The 22,281-nt window shown below is 42.7% G+C and overlaps 1 protein-coding gene across 1 annotated transcript in view; it reads right to left on the reverse strand.

Moving 5' to 3' along the window:
• POLR1A (RNA polymerase I subunit A) overlaps nucleotides 1-22,281 on the reverse strand; it is a 183,606-nt gene that overhangs the window by 29,384 nt on the left and 131,941 nt on the right. The window contains exons 27-29 of the mRNA XM_077477963.1: nucleotides 14,327-14,484; nucleotides 8,715-8,841; nucleotides 5,815-5,919 (exon numbers count right to left, since the gene is read on the reverse strand). Coding sequence (XP_077334089.1) covers nucleotides 5,815-5,919; nucleotides 8,715-8,841; nucleotides 14,327-14,484 — 390 coding nt within the window. The remainder of the gene's footprint in view (nucleotides 1-5,814; nucleotides 5,920-8,714; nucleotides 8,842-14,326; nucleotides 14,485-22,281) is intronic.

Raw genomic sequence — 22,281 nt, forward strand, 5'->3', positions numbered from 1 at the left:
GTTTTGCAGCCCAACTTTGTCACAGCAATTAGAGGACCAGACTGCCATACAAGCATGATCCAATTATCATGCCAGGTCTTTTGTCCAAAGTTCAGCCAAACAAATGAAGCCTTAGATCGCATCAGTGGTCTTTTTATGCCGCAAAAAGGTAACGTGGATCCTGACACTCCCTGGCATCTGCTTCTCAAAGAGGAAGCAGCAAACAAGTTTTATAACCTGTCCATAACTTTCTGTCCCTAGGCGAAAAAAACAGCTTCCTGGCCTCGCTGATCTAATGACAGCAAACATTTGCAAAGCATGGCTATAGCTTGCAGCAAACTATAAGCAACTTTGCTGAAGCTATTAAAGCAGCCTTTAGCACTTATCTGGGAATCTTAAAAGACGAGTGATGGGTATCTCCTTTAACAAGCAAGCTTCCAGCAAGTTTCAAATAGCACCAAAGCTTACTGAAGTCAGCTAGCAGGTTATTTAAAGTCAGTACTCCCATTGTGGTCTGCCTTTAATCTCCCACAAGTGCTGGTTTAAAGGCTTCAAGAACACTCCACTAAAAGCTGTGCAAATGCTTTGGTAAAGCTTAATATGCAAACTAAAGCCGTACGTACAGGGCCTAAAAAAAAAAAAAAAAAAAAAGAAGGCCAAGATAAATCAGAAGCACTTTAAACAGTACATATCATGTATCATTACTATTAATGTAGAAATAAGAGGCAAAACTTAACTAACTTTAAATCTACTCCCATCCACATTTTAAGTCTAATCTAGCTAACCCTGTAAAGAAAAGATTGCTATACTTGCCTATTCTGCAGCCGGTCCAATCTCCAAATGTGCCCCTGTATGCAGGAGAAAGCAGACAATGGCTGGAAAATGCCTGTGAAGTGTTGTCACCCATAGACTTACTATGGGGCCTCCGTTGTAAGCTGCCTCTCCTACACACCGAAGAAGCTGCTAACAGCTCAGCCTGGAACTGGACTGGAGGCAGAATAAGTATAACAAACTTTTCTTTACAGAGTTAGATAAGATTAGGCTTAGAATTGGAGATAACCAGCACCCACCCATTTTAAGATTCCCAAATGAGTGCTAAACGCTGCTTTAAAAGCTTCAGCAAAGTTGCTTAAAGTTTGCTGAAAACTATAGCTGTGCTTTGAAAATGTTTGTGGTCATTAGATCAGCAAGGTCAAGAAGCTGTTTCTTGGTCTAGGGAAAGAAAGTTATGGAAAGGTTATAAGATCTTTTTGCGGTTTCCTCTTTCATAAGCAGATGCCAGGTAGTGTCAGGAGTATATCCGCTTTCCCTCTTTCCTGCATAAAAAGACCACTGATGCAATCTAAGGCTTCATTAGTTTGGCTGAAGTTTAGTTTTGGTTTTGCATTTACTTCCACTTTAAGAAGGGAACAAGTGTTTGTAAAGGTAAAGATAAAAAATACTGCACTGTCTCTTTAAAATTACTTCAATGTGATTGTTCATTTATGTATTTTATTTCTAGCTGCAGTTGCACTGATATGCCTGGTTGATCCAGCCTGTGTGGGTCCCCCTACAAGTAAACCGACCAAACTGACCACCGTAGTATGGCAGGCAATCCATGCTACCGTGGTCAGTTTACGATCAGGGGTCTCAAACTGGCGGCCCTCCAGCTGTTGAGAAACTACAAGTCCCATGAGGCATTGCAAGACTGACAGTTACAAGTATGATTCCCACAGGCAGAGGCATGATGGGACATGTAGCTTTGCGACAGCTGGAGGGCCACCAGTTTGAGACCCCCAGTTTACATCCTGCATCTTCCTGCTAAAGATACAGGCCTGTATCTTCTTTAGTCACCGCAGAGCCGATCCCCCGCCCATTCCTGCTCTCAGATGGGGAGAAGAGGAATTGATGTCTGCTGCTGAGTCTGAGAGTGTTTCACTGACATGGAAATGCAGGCGCTGGGCAGAAACATGACTAATCAGTCCTGATGTAAATGCCCTGACACTGAACATGCCCACTGGCAAGTCCGTGCATTGCTGTGGAGCCGAGATTGATCACGTGACCTGCAGATATGAGGCTGTACAGATCAGTAAGTACAATGGCTTATTTAGATTGGTGACTAAGGCAGGCCATACAGGATTAATTTTCTTTCATTTATCCAGTGGGTTGAGAGAAAGCAAATATATTATTTCCCCCCATTCATACATTTGAGGTGGATCCCTTCAGGCAGAGCGATTATATTCTGACAGCGGAGAGACGTGCCCACCATCAGAATACTGGCATCAGCACTGCCAGCTGTAGTTGGCGGCATTGATCAAGTGAAAATTTTCAAAGCAGTCTGGTTGTACGGTTGAGAGATCCAATTCTGTACAACCAGCCCACACATAGATGAATCTAAATTCAGCCAGTGCCTGCTGAATCCGGCAGAATTTCGATCCATCTATGGCCAGCTTAAACAATTTGTTCACTGCCTAAATCCCTATGCTTTTATGTGGATCTGTGGGGAACAAAGCTGTCATGCAAATGCAATCCATCTCGCTGACTACCATGCTCCTGCTTTACAGATACACTTTAGTGCCTTTCTTTGCCAAATTCCATTGCAGTGAGTTTAGATCTGTATTGTGTGTATAACCAACTTATTAACTACAGTACATCATTGTACGGCTTGTTCGGCTAAAGGTACAATGTACTCTCCCAAGTCCGATGCACTGAGCCCTGATATCAAATAGCAACAGGGTGTGTTCTGCTTACTTTACAACTCGTTCAATTTTTAGAGCTCTTGTCGTATCAAAGCCCTACTCAGGAAATACTGACCTACTATAACCGGCTGTAATGTCTTATGATATACAGGTGCATCTCAAAAAATTAGATTATACAAAAGTAATTATTTCAGTAAATCAATTCAAAAAGTGAAACTCATATTATATAGATTCGTTACACACAGAGTGATATACTTCAAGCATTTCTTTCTTTAATTTTGTTGATTATGGCTTACAGCTAGTGAAACTCCCAAATTCAGTATCTCAGAAAATTAGATTATTACATAAGACCAATAAAAAAAAAAAAAAAAAGGGGGGGGGTTTAATACAGAAATGTTGGCTTACTGACAGTATGTCCATGTACAGTATAGTATGCACTCAGTACTTCAGGGGGCTCATTTTGCATGAAGTACTGCACCAATGCAGCGTGGCATGGGGGTGATCAGCCTGTGGCACTGCAGAGGTGCTATGGAAACCCAGGATGCTTTGATAGCAGCCTCCAGGTCATCTGCATTGTTGGGTCTGGTGTCTCATCTTCCTCTTGAAAATAACCCACAGATTCTCTATGGGGTTTAGGTCAGGTGAGTTTGCTAGCCAATCAAGCACCGTGATACCATGATCATTAAACCAGGTATTGGTACTTTTTGGCAGTGTGGGCAGGTGCCAAGTTCTGCTGGAAAATTAAATTGGCATCTCCATAAAGCTGGTCAGCAGAGGAAAGCATGAAGTGCTCTAGAGTTTTCTGGTAGAGGGCTGCACTGATTCTGGATAAAACACAATGGGCCAACACCAGCAGATGACATGGCTGCCCAAATTACAACAGACTGTGGAAACACCGTGGACATCATGTAAGTTGGATTCTGTGCCTCTCCACTCTTCCTTCAGACACTCGGACCTTGATTTCCAAATGAAATGCAAAATTTACTTTTATCCTAAAAGAGGACTTTGGACCACTCAGCAACAGTCCGGTCCTTTTTCTCCTTAGCCCAGGTAAGACGTTTCTGTCTCTGGTTCAGGAGTGGCTTGACACAAGGAATGTAGGGCTAAAATAACTAAATCGACATAAATCGATTATAATCTATGATGAAAATAGTTGCCAACTACAGTATCTAACAAAAGTGAGTACACCCCTTCCATTTTTGAAAATATTTTATTTCCCCTTTTCATGTGACAACACTGAAGAAATGACACTTTGCTACATTGTAAAGTAGTGAGTGTACAGCTTGTATAACGGTGTAAATTTGCTTCCAGTGACCAATATTAGAGAGTGAGAGCGATAACACCATATTGAACACACCTGCTCTCCATTCACACCTGAGACCTTGTAATGCTAACGAGTCACATGACAACGGGAAGTGAAAATGGCTAATTGGGTCCAATGTGGACATTTTCACTTAGGGGTGTACTTCCTTTTGTTACCAGAGGTTTAGACATTAATGGCTGCGTGTTGAGTTATTTTGAGAGGACAGCAAATTTACACTGTTATACAAGCTGTACACTCACTACTTTACATTGTAGCAAAGTGTCATTTCTTCAGTGTTGTCTCATGAAAAGATATAATAAAATATTTACATAAATGTGAGGGGTGTACTCACTTTTGTGAGATACTGTATATAAAATAGGAGTTTCACTTTCTGAATTGAATTACTGAAATAAATGAACTTTTGGATAATACTCTAAATTATTTATGAGATGCACTGGTTTGCAATTAACATAACCATGTAAAAGTATAATATATACAGATATGACAAAGCAACTATAATATCTAAGGCCCCTTTCACACCAGCAGACCTATCGGGTCCACCTGTCAGTCCTTTAGGCGGTCCTGATCGGACCCTTCGATCTCCATGCGTCCATTGACACCAGCAAACAGTCGATATGCTAAAATGGGGATCTACTCCCCATCCATTTGGTGGATTGGATGGCAGTCGGGTATAAAAGGATAGGCGGTCCATTTAAATCGGACCACCCATAAGAGAGAGCGGGATGTGCCAGCTCTGTATAAAGGCACCGCCTTAGCGTTAACTGCTGCATTATTTATTTTGATGATGGTGTCTCTGTGAAGCTTGTATAAGTGCCAGGCAATTACTTACAGCAGAACTCCAAGAATTACAGCACTTTTTTTCAAGAGGTTAAAAAGTGTTACTAAACCCACAACAGTAAAATCAATGTGTACATGCAGTAAAGCATTCTTGTTATACTCACTATGTAACCTAAGGGATTAATCCTCTGCATTGTGTGAAAAGGCTGTTTGATCCTGTATCCAAAGATCCTCCTCTTCTATTGTAACCAAAACATATCTGGACAAGACAGTTTGTGGAGTCAGGCTACACATGCTCAGTTCGGTGTATATTGTTAAAGAGCTTTTTATCTTGGGAGAGTACATGTGATCAGACAAGGGTCAATCAGCACTGTCCATACAGAGGATCAGGGGTCCTGCATCCTGATAGGACAGCTCAGTGCAGTACGAAAACTCCTCCTACAAGCTTTAACCAGACACCGATAGAAGTCACAAGATTGCTATATCATGCTGATGAGAAAAGGTATTTAACAGTTTACATTTACTAAAACGATTGCATTTCCATGTGCTGTGGGAGACCAGATATAGTGAATGCAAAGTCCTGGGTTTAGTAACACTTGAAGTCCAATGATGCTAACGTCACCTTGCTAGCTTATCTCTATCTCTCACTAATTGCTACTGCTATACTACCGGCACTCTGGTGGGAGAGAAGCGCTCTGCCCGCCCCTCACCTCTGCTGTCCATTCACAGAATACTTTGCATCTTGTGAATGGGTTCACATAATACAAAGCCTTTCAGTGATTGGGCAAAGGGAGAAGAGCAGCAGACAAAGAGGCTACAAACGGCCCTGCAGCTGCAGGATCAGAGACCAAAGTCAGAAGTATAGCAAAAGCTGTACATCCAGCACTCAGCAAAAGTGTACAAAAATAAAATAAAAAATAAGTCCATGAAGTGGCATACACCTCACTTGACTTAACCCCTGATAGGCCAGCACTGTGCTGCAATTACTGGAGTTCTTTAAAGCTGTCAAATGTCCTAATTTGCAAGTCAGATAAAGGCCTAAAAACTAATACTAACCTCCTCCTCTTGTTTCTCTCTTCTCCTTGCATCAGTAGCGTCTGCATCTCCTTCATCAGCCTCTGCATCCACAATAGCTTCTTCATTGTCCAACTCCTGACTCTCCTGATGGGACATAAACAACAGACATGATTGTTAGTACATTATGGGGAATCCTATAACATCTACAGACTAGATCACAATTTTCCATAAGTTTCCTCCCTGGCAATATTCTCCATCAACAGTGGATGAGCCTTTAATCATTTATTAATGCTGAACTCCAAGCAGGTATTAGAGACAAATACAATTGATATATCTGGTATTAACTTAGGATCTGTACGGGAGAACTCAGAGGGTAAAGCAGCACAAAGAGCCAGTCAGCTGTGCTAATGTGTTAACAAAAACATGCTGTTAGGAGGAGAGAACAGAGTGACAGAAAGGAGATCAGTAGTGGGCTTTTTCTCCTTTCCCTGTCCATTCCCAGGCTGAGGGAAAAGACCTGCAAGCATTATTTAAAGTGATTTTAAATAAAAAAAATGTAATCATTTACAAAACGTACATTCTATACTTACCTGCTCTGTGCAAAAGTTTTGCACAAAGCAGCTATAATCCTCCTCTTCTCAGGTCCCCAAAATGGTGCTCCCGGATCCTCCCAGCCACAGCATGTCCCGTGCTATGGAGGCACTCATGTGTGCTCACTCCCGAGCCACGTTCTGTTTGTCTACAGACACACAGCTCGTTGCTTAAGCCCCACCCCCCACTCCCTCTGCACTGGCTGTGATTGGCAGGGGGAGCTGCTTGCAGAAGGTTTTTTACCTTAATGCATGAATGTAAAAAAAACGTCTGCCTTTAGAACCACTTTAATTGCAGCAGAAAAAAAATCAAGTCCCCTTGCCTGTCAGACAGATCTGTTCTTTGTGGCAGAGTTGTGTAAATCTCAGGACTGGATGGGCAGAAATGGATATCCTTTGGCAGGTAAAACGGCAAAATATAGAGATAAAATACCTATATTGTTTCTGTTTGCATGCTAAATCGGGCCTGGGCATCTAGGCTTTAAATACCCCTGAGCAAGAAAAGGTTAAGAACAGTAGTTTTCTTACAATACAGTCTTTGTGGAGCAATACAATCCAATCATAATGGATTTACTTTACTAGACAACACAGTTTTGTGCGCCCAAGATTCTCCCAGAGGTCAACAATTGTATTATACAACTCATTAGAACATGAAAATCAATGCTCAGTGTTCGGCTGTGAGCCTGGCTTCAACAATAAAAACAAAGCAATTAACGACTATCATTAAACTTCACAACTTCTGCTGTATTGCTCTCTGCTTGGTAAAAGAACCAGCTGGAGGTATGAATTAAAAATGTGTACCCTCCCAAAATACCTCTTCTACCTATTTCAAGCCTTACCAATAAAGATATCTTCTCACTACTTTAAACAAGTACTTACTCTTTCCATCGGGTTCATCTGGGCGCACAAAAAACAAACAAACAATATGGTGGACTGGCACTTCCCGAAGTCTGGAAATATTATCAGGCTCCTCATCCTGGCAGATTTATTGATTGGCACCAACATAGTTCTAAACTCTGGGCGCAACTAGAAGAAGCTCAAACTGACATCCCGTTAAAAGGTGCCTTGTGGTGCTACGATAACCTACCACCAGTATTGTTCACGAGTATGCACACAAGTTCCCTCTCTACCCTCGACTCCCCCTTATTTCCAGTTTTAGAGAACCCGTTGTTTTCGCCTAGCCTTGGATCTCATGAATTCAGGGCCCTACTCCAATAGGGATGTGATCAAATCAGTCCATTTTTTTTAGAGGTGTAATGCTGGTCCTCTATAACATCGTTGATGAGCGACACAGGACCCTTCAAGCCCCCCTTTTGGAACGCCTTCCAACTGCACCATTTTCTACAATCCATACCAAAAACCTCAGTGCTTTAACCGTTACTTAACAACCTTTGAGGAATACTGTTCAGATGATGGAACTCTGCCGCAAGTATAATCTAAACACGTATAATTTACTGAATGCTCCCTTTGAACAGCCACACACCTACCTTTTATGAGACAATGGGAAACAGTTAAATCGTACATTTACGTTAGCCCAACATCATCATATTAGATTCTCCCTAAAATTGTCAATATGTACAAAAATTCAAGAGACCAACTGAAGAGGTGGTACTAAACTCCTCATGTGTTACACAAGTACTATCCCAATACCACTGACTGGTGTTGGGGATGCCAGGAGGGCAGAGGAATGCTGCTTTACATATTCTGGTTCTGCCACAAGTTAATGCACTTTTGGAGGGAAGTCCGAAAAATGACTCAAAATTTCATGGAACTCAAGATTCCCGACGATCCAGCCTTCTTCCTACTACGTTTCAACGATTCCCACAAACATTTATAAAAAAAAAAGTCCTCATGATTTCTTCTTACATGTGTTCAGTAGCAATTTGAAGGGGTCTATGCACCTGTGGGCATACTTTTTCTTACTTAGCCAAGACCTATATATACAAACTTTTGTTTTTCGTTGTTTCCCCCCCCCACCCCGAACCCCCCTTTCCCTTCCTCTTGCCTCCCCACTCCAAACTCCGTCCCCCCCTCCATGCATTTTAACAAGATGGGGCGTATTCCCCTTCGAAAACAATATTCTGTGTTTGCATCGTATTTGAACACTCGAAAACTTGCAGAAATTATCATCCCGCAGTCTCCCCAGCACAATCAAGTACGAGGGAAAACAAGAAATTTGCTCAAGAAGCCAATCATGTGCAGAGCCCCATGTAAGTTTTGGCTTCCCCATAATGTCTATGGGCTGCAGCAGTGGATAGGGACTGTAGGAGACAGAAGGAAAGCCAAGTACAGGTTGCTTATTGTGTCTAACCTGACACTATAGATAACTGTTGAGTCCCAGTGACTCACCTGGGTTCCAGTACCCTCCGCTCCTTCATCCATATCTTTTCGTGTTGCTTTTCGGGCAGAAACATCCCTGTAGGAGGCAAGCTTTGCACTTCTCCTCTTGATGGCATCAAGCATAATTTTGAAAAACCTGCAGAAATCACAGATTCACAGAATGAACATAAGCAATAATCAAGACCTGAGCACTCCACATGCCGATATAAAACTATAAACATTGTAACGTTTTGTTCTTTAGATCAAAAGGGATGAACTTTGGTCTGTAAATGAGGGCAGTTTAACCACTCAAAGACTAAACCTTTTTCTGACACTTGTTGGTTTCAAGTTAAAGTAATTATTTTTTGCTAGAAAATTACTTACAACCCCCAAATATTATATATATATATATTTTAGCAGAGACCTTAGGGAATAAAATGGTGGTTGTTGTGATATTTTTTTGTCACGTTGTATTTGCGCAGTGGTCTTCCAAAAGCAATTTTTTTGGGAAAATACACTTTAATGAATTAATTTAAAAAACAACCGTAAACAGTTACCCCATTTTTTTTGTATACTATGAAAGATAACGTTATGCTGTGAGAACCGTGATCTTCATTCTAAGAAAAAAAAAAAAGCATAATTCTCATTTTGGCCAGAACCGTGCAGCTCTAATGTAGATTAAAATAGTGATCTGAAAACCATTATAAAAACAAAACGTGTTGTTTAAATGAGGATTTCTTGTTCTGTGGAAAAACATGGTTACATCTCCAGTGCCATTCAAGGCACACCAGTATGGAAGTACTACTTCCATATAAGGTCAACAGCATCCAAGCTGTAATACAAAAGCTTTTCCCCAGGAGTAGGGACACACAGGGGCCAGTAAGTGGACCATGTGGCGAATCATTTGGGGGTGGGGGGGGCGCTGCAAGAACCTGAAGAGACAGTCGGGATCCCTAGGACATCAGAAGGTGACAACGTGGGACCCCCCCCCCCCCCTGTGTGAAAGCAGATTGCTGGATTCACTTGGTAGGCGAGTAAGTGAATTGAGGATAACCCTATAAAAAATACGGATAAGGGGGTGAGGGTGTGTCCTTAATAAATCCGGTTACACAGAACAGCCCCAGTGGCAGAACACCTTTACTAACTGCCCCTACCTTTATCTCCACATTAATGGAGGACACATATACTGCATCTTTCATTAATGCATTCTCATTGGTTCACTTAAAGGGGAAGTGTGCTTTGACCTCGCAAAACAAAAACGGGTACATTTAAATTTCCCACCCAAAGCAGCACATGTTCACCCAGACTTCATAACACACCACGCCATTCAACCACAAGAAGTGCAGCTAGGAAATGGTTGTGTAACGTAGAGAACTCCGCCCACTCTCTCATGTGACAGCGTTGGGCCAATCACCAAACCCTAGAACAGTTATGTAGGAGGAAGGGGAGACAGTGACTTGCTGGTTGCATTTGGCCATCTGGAGTAAGAAAAATATGTTCTGCTAAGGGGACTAGGGTAATAAGGAGAAGTTGTTGCTTTGCCTGGCATGGACTAGGTACAGATCCAATTTAAACCATTTAACCACTAAAAAGTTGTCAACGAGATTCTGGAGGAAAAAAATGTCAAAAATGGCAAGTCTTCACACAGCAAAAGGTGTCCATAAATCGAAAAAAGTGGTTCTAAAGGTTTAAGGCTTTTACCTTCATGCATAAAAAAGGTACAAAAAACCTTCAGTATGCATCTCCCCCTGCAGTCCCCCCTAATAAATACCGAGATGGATCATCATCCAGCGATGTGCACAAGAGTGGCTGCTCCCCCAGGTCTTTGCCTCCTCATTGGTTGAGAGGCTGCCAAATCTCACACAGCACAAACACAGCAGAGGCCGATCAGCAGGTGCCGGCCAATGGATTACTGCCAGCACTCTGCAGCTGTCATGAATTCACACAAGACAGAAGCCTGCCTATATAAACAAGGCACTGCCCTGTCCTGTCAGCAGGGAAGTCATATATTTTCTTTCCACACAAAGTACATATAAAACACAGGCTAGGCACACGTTTAACCCTTTGATTGCCCTAGGTTTAACCCCTTCCCAGCCAGTGTCGTTCGTACAGTGACCGTGCATATTTTTCACCGTATTAGTATCACTGGTTCCCAAAAGTATCAGTGACTGAATTTCCGCTGCAATATCCCAGTCCCTCTATAAGTCGCTAATCACCGCCATCACTAGTAAAGTAATAAAAAAAAAAAAAAAAAAAAAAAAAAAAACAACAAATAAAAAACAACTTAGTAAAATAAAAATTCCAGTACATATCCCATAATTTGTAGACGCTATAACGTTTGCACAAACCAATCGATGTATGCTTATTGGGGATTTTTTTTTTTTTTTTAACTAAAAATACGTAGCAGAATACATTGTGCCCTAAATTTCTCACCAATTTGATTTTTTTTTATTGGATGTGTTTTATATCCAACGAGCAGTGCCCTCTGATTCCTCTTGTACCAAATCGTATTGTAACTCTACGGTCATTTCCTTAAGCACTGTGCAAACTGTTGGCGCTATATAAATCCTGTATAATATTAAATAAATAGTAGAAAGTAAAAAACATTTTTTTTTTTTTTTAAATGGTCGGTCTTATTTTGTTTAGGCCGGGTTCACACTGCTACGGGGGGGAGATCCGGATGTGATTCGCACCCGCACTGCAGTGCAAATCACATCCGATCTCCGTAGCGATGCAAGTTCAGCCATACAGATAGTATGGCTGAATTTGCATCGCTCCCACAGCAAACTCGCACGGGACCCTTTTTTTGGTCCGCAACAGAATTGGATCGCATGGGGGTTCACACCATGCGATCCGATTCCTGTGCGAGTCTGCAGATCGCACTGCGATATCCGGACGGATCTGGGGGTGTCATTAACATATCATTGACACTCCCAGCCGTCCGCATAGGGCAGTGTGAACTGCCGGCGGGAGGTGTGCGATGCGGGAAAACGCTGCGGATTCGCGGCGTTCCCGCATCGCTGTGGTGTGAACCCGGCCTTATAGTGAAAAAAATAAAATAAAAAAAGCAGTAGTGATCAAATACCACCAAAAGCAAGCTCTGTTTGTGGGGAACAAAATGGCATAAAATGTTATTTGGGTAGTGTAGCACAACAGCGCAATTGTCAGTTAAAGTAATGCAGTGCCGTATTGCAAAAAAATGGCCTGGTCATGAAGGGGGGCAAATCTTCCAGAGGGCAAGTGGTTAAGCCATAAAGCCCTTCATTTTACCTTACACAATATGGAATGAAATATCTTAAGGTATGGTTTCCATTTAAACTCTTCTTAAGAAAGGAGTTTTAAATGTTGTACAGGTTACAATGACTTGGGTATGTACAACAACCGTTGGAACACATTAATTGTCATGTCAATACACAATATAACCTGACAATACGGTGTGTTCATAGTCAATAATGGAGCTTAAAGCATTAAAAGAAATGTAAAAAGACTGAGAGGAAAAGGGTGGGGATGGTTGAGTAGAAGTGCCAAGAGTAGGAATGTCGTTAACCACTTCAGCCCAGGAAGATGTGGCTGCTGAATCACCACATCATTTTTTGCATTACAGCACTGCGTCGCTTTAACAATTGCACAGTCATACGACATTGTACCCAAACAAAATTGAAGTAATTTTTTCCCCACAAATAGAGCTTTTTTTCGCTGGTATCTGATCATCTCTGCAGATTTTATTTTTTGTGCTATAACAAAAAACAAAAAAACCCCACAATATTTTGTACTTTTTACTCTAATAAATAGCCCCAATAAAAAAACAAAAAAAAACGCAATTTGTTTCCTCAGTTTAGGCCGATATGTATTCTACATATTTTTGGCAATATAAAAATAAATAAAAAATAAATCGCAAAAAGTGTATATTGATTGGTTTGCGCAAAAGTTAAAGCATCTACAAAATAGGGGATAGGTTTATGGCATTTTTTTTTTCTTTTACTAGTAATGGCGGTGATCTGCGATTTTTATGTAGACTGTGACATTATGGTAGACACATCAGACACTTTTGACACATTTTTATGTAGACTGACAATTATATAATGATCAGTGCTATAAATATGCACCGATTACTGTATAAATATCACTGTCAGGGAAGGGGTTAAAGCAGAGTTGGAGTAAATTGTGTCACACAAGTGAATATTGTGTTGAAGACTAAAGGATCTGGGGGTTTTGGTAGATCATTAGCTTAAGAGCAGCGTGCAATGCCGAGCAACAGTTTCAAAAGCAAGCAAAGTTGTCTCTTGTATTAGGAGAGGTATGGGAGAGGGAGAGGGAGAGAGGGGGGGGAGAGGGAGAGAGGGAGAGAGGGGGGGGGGAGAGGGAGAGGGGGGGGGAGAGGGAGAGAGGGGGGGAGAGGGAGAGAGGGGGGGAGAGGGAGAGGGAGATGGAGATGGAGAGAGGGAGATGGAGAGAGGGAGATGGAGAGAGGGAGATGGAGAGAGGGAGATGGAGAGAGGGAGATGGAGAGAGGGAGATGGAGAGAGGGAGATGGAGAGAGGGAGATGGAGAGAGGGAGATGGAGAGAGGGAGATGGAGAGAGGGAGATGGAGAGAGGGAGATGGAGAGAGGGAGATGGAGAGAGGGAGATGGAGAGAGGGAGAGGGGGGGGGGAGGGAGAGGAAAGGCTATGGAAAGGCTTCTTCACAGTAAGAGCTGTGAAAATTTGGAATAAACTCCCTCAAGAGCTGGTTCGGGCCAGCTTCATAGATTGCTTTAAAAAAGGCCTGGATTTTTTCCTTAATGTAGATTAATATAATTGGATACTAACATTTATCAGTAAAGTTGATCTAGGGCAGTGATGGTGAACCTTGGCACCCCAGATGTTTTGGAACTACACTTCCCATGATGCTCCACTACACTGTAGAGTGCCTAAGCATCATGGGAAATGTAGTTCCAAAACATCTGGAGTGCCAAGGTTCGCCATCACTGATCTAGGGAATATCCGATTGCCTCTTGGGGGATCAGGAAGCAATTTTTTCCCCTGCTGGAGAAAATTGGATCATGCTTTGCTGGGATTTTTTGCCTTCCTTTTGTGGGTATGGGATTGTGTATATAGGATTTCCCCATTTTATTGGTTGAACTACATGGATGTGTGTCTTTTTTTTTTCAAGCAGACTATGCAACTACATTTCTCGCAGTTATACTTTTGTACTTGCAGCAAGAGACGAACATGAGGAAATGGAAATGTATTGGAGAGAAGAAATAAATAGATTTATTTTTGCCTTGAAATATTTCTTTAGGCCTCTTTCACGCCAGAGGACCAATATGGTCCATCTGTTTGTTTTTTAGATAGACACTATTGGGCCACCCATTTTTCTTCTATGGGTGGGGGAAGATGGGCATCCGATCTGTCAAAATCCACTGAAAACAGACGTATGGGGATAGGTTCACCATCCGTCCAGCCGGTAGGATCAGATGACAATTGGACCGTCCCATAGAAGAGAACTGGCTCGGTCCTGCTCTTCTCTGCATAGCAGAGTGGACATGGACCCGTCATCTTCTGGCTCAGTGGGGATCCATGTGAAAGGGGCCTGAAAGCATAACCCTTTGCAAAGAAGATCTACACATCCTATACCCTCACCCAATGAAATAGAACCAACCTGATCTCCATGAATCGGATAACGTCTTCGGGTCTCAAGCATTTTTCTTGACGGTAATATTCGTATGGTAGGAAGTGAAACTTGAGTTTATACACTTGATGTTTTTGGGACTTTTCCTCTATCCGGAAAGTTTCCTCCACATCCAATTTATGCATCACCTGTAACAATGACAAAAGAGTATTAAAAACCTGCATGGTGGGTGCATATCACAGAACTTCAATAGGATGATGGGATTTCCTTTGCACGCTTTATTGAATTACGCCTACAAGCAACGGTGGTACAGAATCAAAACCAAAGAGCCACCACCCACCTAATGCTCTCTGTGGTAACAGGCAGTGCTACAGGTAGTAACTGCTCTGCCCATCCTTAATCTATTCCTAACTGGAAATGACCATTGGAGATTTACCAAAACTGGAGAACTTAGAATCTGGTGCAGCTGTACATAGTAACCAACCAGCTTCTAACGTCATCTTGTTCAATTAAGCTTTGACAATAAAACCTGAAAGCAGCTTGGTTACTATGCACAGTTGCACCAGATTCTGTGTGCTCCAGCCTTAGTAAATCTTCCTCACTGTGGTGACGCAAAGAAGGATGCTATGGTGAATTTGTAGGAGGCCTAAGGCGTGTCAGTACGAAGACATGGCATTCCTCCAAGTACTTCTCTACACCTTACACACACTGTAATGTACTCGATCAACTCCAAAAGTTAGTTTTCCTGTTAAATCTTAAGATTTAATGTCCTCCATTTCAGAGCAGCAATAATGACAACAACATAAATTTTCCAAAGGATAAAATAAGCATCACTGCATTTACCCCCCACTTAAAGTTCCAGCATTTTGACCCTCTAGCAAAAATTACATTTTAAAAAAAGGAATATGTACTGTGGCCAAGTAAATCCTTTTTGCATCATCCTTTAAAAATAGGATTTTTATAACCGCTTACCTGTAAAATCCTTTTCTTTTGAAGTACATCACGGAACACAGCGCCACAATAATTATTATGTGGGTTATAGTACACCTTCAAGTGCTGGACACTGGCACACCCTAAACAGGAAGTTGCCTCCCTATATAACCCCTCCCACTACTGGAAGTATCTCAGTTTTGTAGCAAAGCAATACACATGTATACCAGAAAGAGACCGCTGTGTCCCGTGATGTACTTCAAAAGAAAAGGATTTTACAGGTAAGCGGTTATAAAAATCCTATTTTCTTTAATTGTACATCACAGGACACAAAGCCATAGTAATTACTATGTGGGATGTCCGAGAGCAATGCCAACTGAGGGGAGGGAGACAAAACCAAAGTAGGGCGCGCCATGAGATCAGAGGATTTATACTGCTGCCTGCAGTACACTGCACCGAAGACGACATCCTCATGTCTTTTTACATCCATCAGAATCTGGTAAATGTATGGATTAAAGACCAAGTTGCGACTTTGCAGAATTGAGCCATAGAGGCTTGGTGATGCACTGCCCACGAGGCACTTACAGCCCTAGAGGAGTGCGTTTTGATTTGAGAGAGTAGACCTACCTCTTTAAACCATAAGCTTGAACAATTACTTGTCGAATCCATTTGGAAATCGTAGATTTCGATGCTGCCTGTCCTCTTTTAGGACCTTCAGGCAACACAAACAAAACATCAATTTTCCGAATATGAGCAGTTGCCTTTAAGTAGACTTTGACTGCTCTCACCACATCAAGAGAATGTAGTGATTTTTCTTCCATAGAACAGTGTTCTGGGTAAACAAAGGTAGAACAATATCCTGGTTTAGATAAAAACCTGATATTACCTTCAGTAAAATGTTAAGATGAGGACGCAATACTACCTTATCCTTGTGAACAATAAAAACATGGCTCTTTACAAGAAAGAGCAGCCAATTCTGATACCCTTCTTGCAGCAGATATGATTACCAGAAAACAGTTTCTTTGTCAAAAAAGGACCAAGGGAATATGTCGTATCAGCCCAAAAAAGGCTGTTTTGTAATGCCAGCAAAACTAAATTCAAGTTCCAAGGGTTCAGGGGTTACCTAACCAGAGATTAAGCAGTGTTACCCCCTGAATAAAGTTATGAACCAAAGAATGCGAAGCAACTGGTCGTTGAAATACCGATAAGGCCAAGACCTGTCCTTAGAAAGCACTCAGGCCAGCCTTATTTCTCACCCCATCTGCAGAAAGTCAAGGATTCTACCTTTGATCTATTTCCTGGGGTGTAACTCTTGGTTTCACACAAAGACATGTGTTTCCCAGACTCTATAATATAGAATTATGGAGGCCAGTTCTGTTGCATTAACCAAGGTAGAAACTACTGAACCTGATAGCCCACACTTCTTCAGATTGTGGGTCTTAATAGCCAGATCATTAAAATTTAGCGTTTGTAAAATGAGATGGAACACCGGACCTTGCGAGAGAAGGTCTGGCTGTGATGGTAGGGTACATGGGTCCCCTACTGCCATCTTTAAGATCTCTGCATGCCAAGATTTCCTGGGCCCTGCTGGGGGCCAAAAGAAACAACAACTTCCCTACCTGCTTGATCCTGCAAAGAAGTCGTAGACGCAGGCAGAATATGAGGGAACGCATAAATCAGTGAGAACCGATTCCACGGGAATAGCAAGGCATCTGTTCCGCGCGCTAGAGGATCCGTTGTTCTTGACACAAAGTTGTCAATTTATTTGTTGAACCTGGACGCAAACAGATCTCTGTCTGGGATCCCCCATTTCTGACATATTGACAGGAAGATATCGAGGTGGAGGAACCATTCTCCCAGGAAAAACTGCTGGCAACTCAAGTAGTCTGACTGCAAATTTTCTATTCCTAGAATGAAGAATGCCGATAGGCAAAGTACATTGTTTTCTGCCCAAGATAGGATATGATTCACCTTTCTCTGGGTTGCACAACTTCTTGTACCCCCCCCCCCCCCCTTGGGGATTAATATAGGCCATTGCTGTGGCATTGTTGGTTTGAATCCTGGCAGGACAATACCGTAAACCGAACGTTCAGGCCCTCAGGACCAAGAGCTCTGCCTGAATTTCTAAAATGTTAATGGGCAAGGTAATTTCTGAACTGAGCCGCTTCTCTTGGACTGCTGCCTCTTCCAGGACTGTTCTGCAACCTAAACAAAAAAGGTTGGCATATGTTGTTACCACTTCCCAGGTAACTGAAAGAAGGATTTTCCCCTTAGATTTTTGGATATTAACAATAAACTGAGGCTCCGGCACACAGAGCCTACAGCACGTCATATTTCCAGGTGGTCTCTTATCTGGGGACTAACCAGGCCCGATCCTGCTTAGCCTCCAAGATCAGACGAGATCGGGCACTATCTGGGTGATGTAGCCGCAGGCTTTGGAGTCAGGATACTGTTTTGCAGCAGTCTCGAATGAAACTGAGCATAAGGAACGGCCTCGAATGAAGCCACCATCTTTCCCAACAACCTCACGCAAAGTTGAATAGAAGAAATTCATCTTGCTTCGACCACCTAAATCAGTTCTTTTATGGCGCTGATCTTTGCCTGGGGCAAGAATACCCTTTTCTGGGTGTACCTATGATAGGACCCAGGTATTTTAGCCTTCTTCATGGTTTTAAAGTAGATTTCTCCTAAGTTGAGAATCCGACCTAGATATTCCAGGTAGTTGAATATTTTGACCATACTTTGGTCTAAGTGGGCTACCGACTGGTCTATCAAGAACAAATCGACTAGGTAAACCATAATCACTATACCTTGGATTCTTACTCTGGCTAGAAGAGGGGCCAGAACCTTTGTAAACATTCAAGGTGCAGTAGCTGGACCGGAAAGGAGAGCTACACACTGAAAATGAAGATTTTCCACGTTGAAAAGTCGATATTACTAGTGAGTGAGGAAATAGGCATATGGAGGTATGCATCTTTGATGTCGATTGACACCAGAAGTTCTCCTCCTTGTAGTATGAAGATAACCGATTGAGATTTGACTTCATACGAGAAAAAAAAAAGTGCTCATATTCAGGAATTGAATTTAGATTTTTGAGATCCAGAATGTCCATTCGGATTTGGCACAGTGAAAAAAAGAGGTTTGAATCAAACCCCAACCTCTGTTCTTACACGGGGACCCTGAATCTCTGGATCCTTAGAAATGTTTGAGCTGAGAAAACGAGGAGACAGGAACTCTTCGAACTCCAGTTTGTCCCCCATTCGTCTCTACACACTTCCTGCCAAATCCTTGAGAACTGCAGAAGAATTCACCCTATTCGATTGAACCAGACACAGGAGAAGGAGCTTTAACCACTTCCCGACCGGCGCACGCCGATGTATGCAAGAATGGCACGGACAGGCAAATGGGCGTACCTGTACTTCCCTTTAAACTTGCCGCCGTGCCATCGTGTACGCACCGATTGGGACCTCCGTGAGTCGGATCGCGGGTCCTGCGGACTCGATCGCTGCGGGGATACCCGCGATCGTCTCACTGGGAGGGAGAACGGGTAGATGCTAATGTAAACAAGCATCTCCCCATTCTGCCTAGTGACAGTGTCACTGATCTCTGCTCCCTGTCGTCAGGAGCAGAGATCAGTGATGTGTCACACAACCATGCCTCCCCAGTTATAAACACGCCCCAGGACACACTTAACCCCTACATTGCCACCTAGTGGTTAACCCCTTCACTGCCAGTGTCATTTACACAGGAATCAGTGCATTTGTATAGCACTGATTGCTGTATAAATGACAATGGTCCCAAAAATGTGTCAAAAAAGTCTGATGTATCCGCTATAATGCCGCAGTCACGTTAAAAATCACTGATCGCCGCCATTACTAGTAAAAAAAAATATTAATAAAAATGCCATAAAAACGATCCCCTTTTTTGTAAACGCTATAACTTTTGTGCAAACCAATCAATAAACGCTTATTATGTTTTTTTTTACCAAAAATATGTAGAAGAATACGTATAGGCCTAAACTGAGGTGAAAAATAGTTTTTTATATATATTTTTGGGGGATATTTATTATAGCAAACTGTAAAAAATAATGCATTTTTCAAAATTGTCGCTTTTTTTTGTTTATAGCGCAAAAAATAAAATCCGCAGGGGTGATCAAATACGACCAAAAGCTCTATTTGTGGGAAAAAAAGGAAGTCAATTTTGTGTGGGCGCCACGTTGCACAACCACGCAATTGTCAGTTAAAGCGACGCAGTGCCGAATTGCAAAAAGTGGTCTGGTTTTAAGCCAGCAAAATGGTCCGGGGCTTAAGTGGTTAAAGAAAAAGGTCATCTGTACATAAGGAGAGAAGTATACGGAACAGTTTGAACAAAATGGTGACCATAGATATCACTGTAAAAAATATTTTGCTTGAACAGCCCAGATGCATTCCAAAGAATTTGGATAGTTTTACAAAGTCGATCAAATGAATTTTTTTTTTTTTTTTTTATTAGAGTGGTTGTTAACCCACTTTCACACATTTACATAATCTGCTCTGTCTCTTTTTACACAGAGCCCCCTGTCTGTTTTATTAAAAAAAAAAAAATCCTCCTTTATCATGGTGGCTCATGTAACCAGCCGTATCTCCGCTCTGGCCGTCTGACAGGAGGAACGGGCGGGGCCGAGATTTCCCCACTGACATCAGTGGGACACGAGGAGAAAGGAGACACGGCTGGTCATGTGACCACCGGGAGCCGCTGTGAGATACGGTAAAGGAGGGATTTTATTAAAAACCACAGAGACAGGGGAGCACTGTATTAGGAGAGAAAAAGAATAGTATAAAAATATATTAGAAATTCCTGCAACGGGAGGGGGATGGGGTGGCACAGAAGAGAAGGCTGCGGAGGATGGAGGCCCGTAAACTGACTACGAAGTGCCAGGGCTCAGCATCCACGATTATTGTGGTCAGTTTACATAGGGGAGGGGAGAAACTAGCAGGATCAGCCAGGTTTTTTAGGTGTTACAGGGGTCCAAATTACACAGCACAAGCACTATGCTGTATAAAATGCTTTAAAGGAGCAGGATCCATATTTTTTTGGGTTCAACGCTTTAAGCTTAAATTTCCTTAGACTGATATTAATATCTTCTATTAGGTGTATAAAACATTTATGATGGAGTTCCTCAATGACATTTGTCCCACAGCACATAATGGGTTTTCTACTGAGAGCAAAACAAGAAGCTGATTTCCTTCAGACCCCATTCACACCTGAGTGTTTTGTCGCTTGAAGCCTGAAGCTACAAAAACGCTGGAGAGGAAAAAATCCATTATTCTCAATGGAGATGGTTCACATCTCCACTCCAAGTCGACTGAAGCCCTACGCCTGAAGCTCAAACAAGTTCCGCGAATCGGGCTGATTTGGGCGTTTTTATTCCCATAGAAACTAATGGAAACGCTCGATTCAAGCGACAACGAGCATTTCTATGGGCGTTTTGTCGCTGTATCTGCTCAGGAGAAAATATAATTTACATAAGGAAATGACAGATGAAAAGCAGAAGCAGAAAAGGAAGCAGATGAAAAAAGAGATGAAGATTTTTCCTATTGGCTGAAAAAAAAAAACGAAGAAGTTAAAAAACGCCGCAAACACTGTATGCAAACGTGCAACAAAACGCCGGTAAAAATGCTCAAAAACGCTACGCTGAGGTGTGAATGCAGCCTCAGACTCTAGCCCTTTCAAACGCCATCTCATCACAGCAAGCAGGTGGAGTGATTGTAAATTCACTGTCCCCTCAAAATAACTCAACACACAGCCATTAATGTCTACACAGCTAGCAACATACGCCCTAAGTGAAAATGTCCATATTGGGCCCAATTAGCCATTTTCCCTCCCCGGTGTCATGTGATTTGTTAGTGTTACAAGGTCTCAGGTGTGAATGGGGAGCAGGTGTGTTAAATTTGGCGTTAATCGCTCTCATAAGCATTGGAAGTTCAACATGGCACCTCATGGCAAAGAATTCTCTGGGATCTGAAAAAAAAAAACGTTGCTCTACATAAAGATGGCCTAGGTTATAAGAAGATTGCCAAGACCCTGAAACTGAGTTGCATCACAGTGGCCAAGACCGTACAGCAGCTTAACAGGTCAGGTCCCACTCAGAGCAGGCCTCACCATGGTCAACCAAAGAAGTTGAGTACACGTGCTCAGCGTCATATCCAGAGGTTGTCTTTGGGAAATAAGACGTATGAGTGCTACCACAATTGCTGCAAAGGTTGAAGGGGCGGTGAGGGTCAGCCTGTCAGTGCTCAGACCATACGCCGCACACTGCATCAAATTGGTCTGCATGGCTTTAGTCCCAGAAGGAAGCCTCTTTTTAAGATGATGCACAAGAAAGCCTGCAATCAGTTTGCTGAGGAGGAGCAGACTAAGGACAAGGATCACTGGAACCATGTCCTGTGGTCTGATGAGATCAAGATAAACGCATTTGGTTCAGATGGTGTCAAGCGTGTGTGGCGGCAGCCAGGTGAGGAGTACAAAGACAAGCGTGTCTTGCCTACAGTCAAGCATGGTGGTGGGAGTGTCATGGTCTGGGGCTGCATGAGTGCTGTCAGCACTGGGGAGCTACAGTTCATTAAGGGAACCATGAATGCCAACATGTACTGTGACATACTGAAGCAAAACATGATCCCCTCCCTGCGGAGACTGGGCCGCAAGGTAGTATTCCAACATGTTAATGACCCCAAACACACCTCCAAGACGACCACTGCCTTGCTAAGAAGCTGAGGGTAAAGGTGATGGACTGGTTAAAGAGGAAGTAAACCCCGATGAGTTTACTTCCTCTTTCATTCCCTGCAAAGGTTAAGCATAATGGACTACTATGCATCGCATAGTAGTCCATTATGTGTCACTTACCTGACACAGGAGCCAGCGATGTCACCGCTGTCCCCTGTAGTCCGGCGCATCCATCTTCTTGGTGGGGTCTCGCTGCTCCGCCGCTGTCATTCGGTGAAGCCGGGATGACGTCACTCCCGCGCATGCACACGGGAGCCGACACGCGATGCATCTTCGTCATTGACGGTGCCGCG

Source organism: Lithobates pipiens, unplaced genomic scaffold (assembly GCF_037356315.1).
Source record: "Lithobates pipiens isolate NorthernLeopardFrog02 unplaced genomic scaffold, aLitPip1_a1.2 Scaffold_13, whole genome shotgun sequence".
Classification (NCBI taxonomy): domain Eukaryota; kingdom Metazoa; phylum Chordata; class Amphibia; order Anura; family Ranidae; genus Lithobates; species Lithobates pipiens.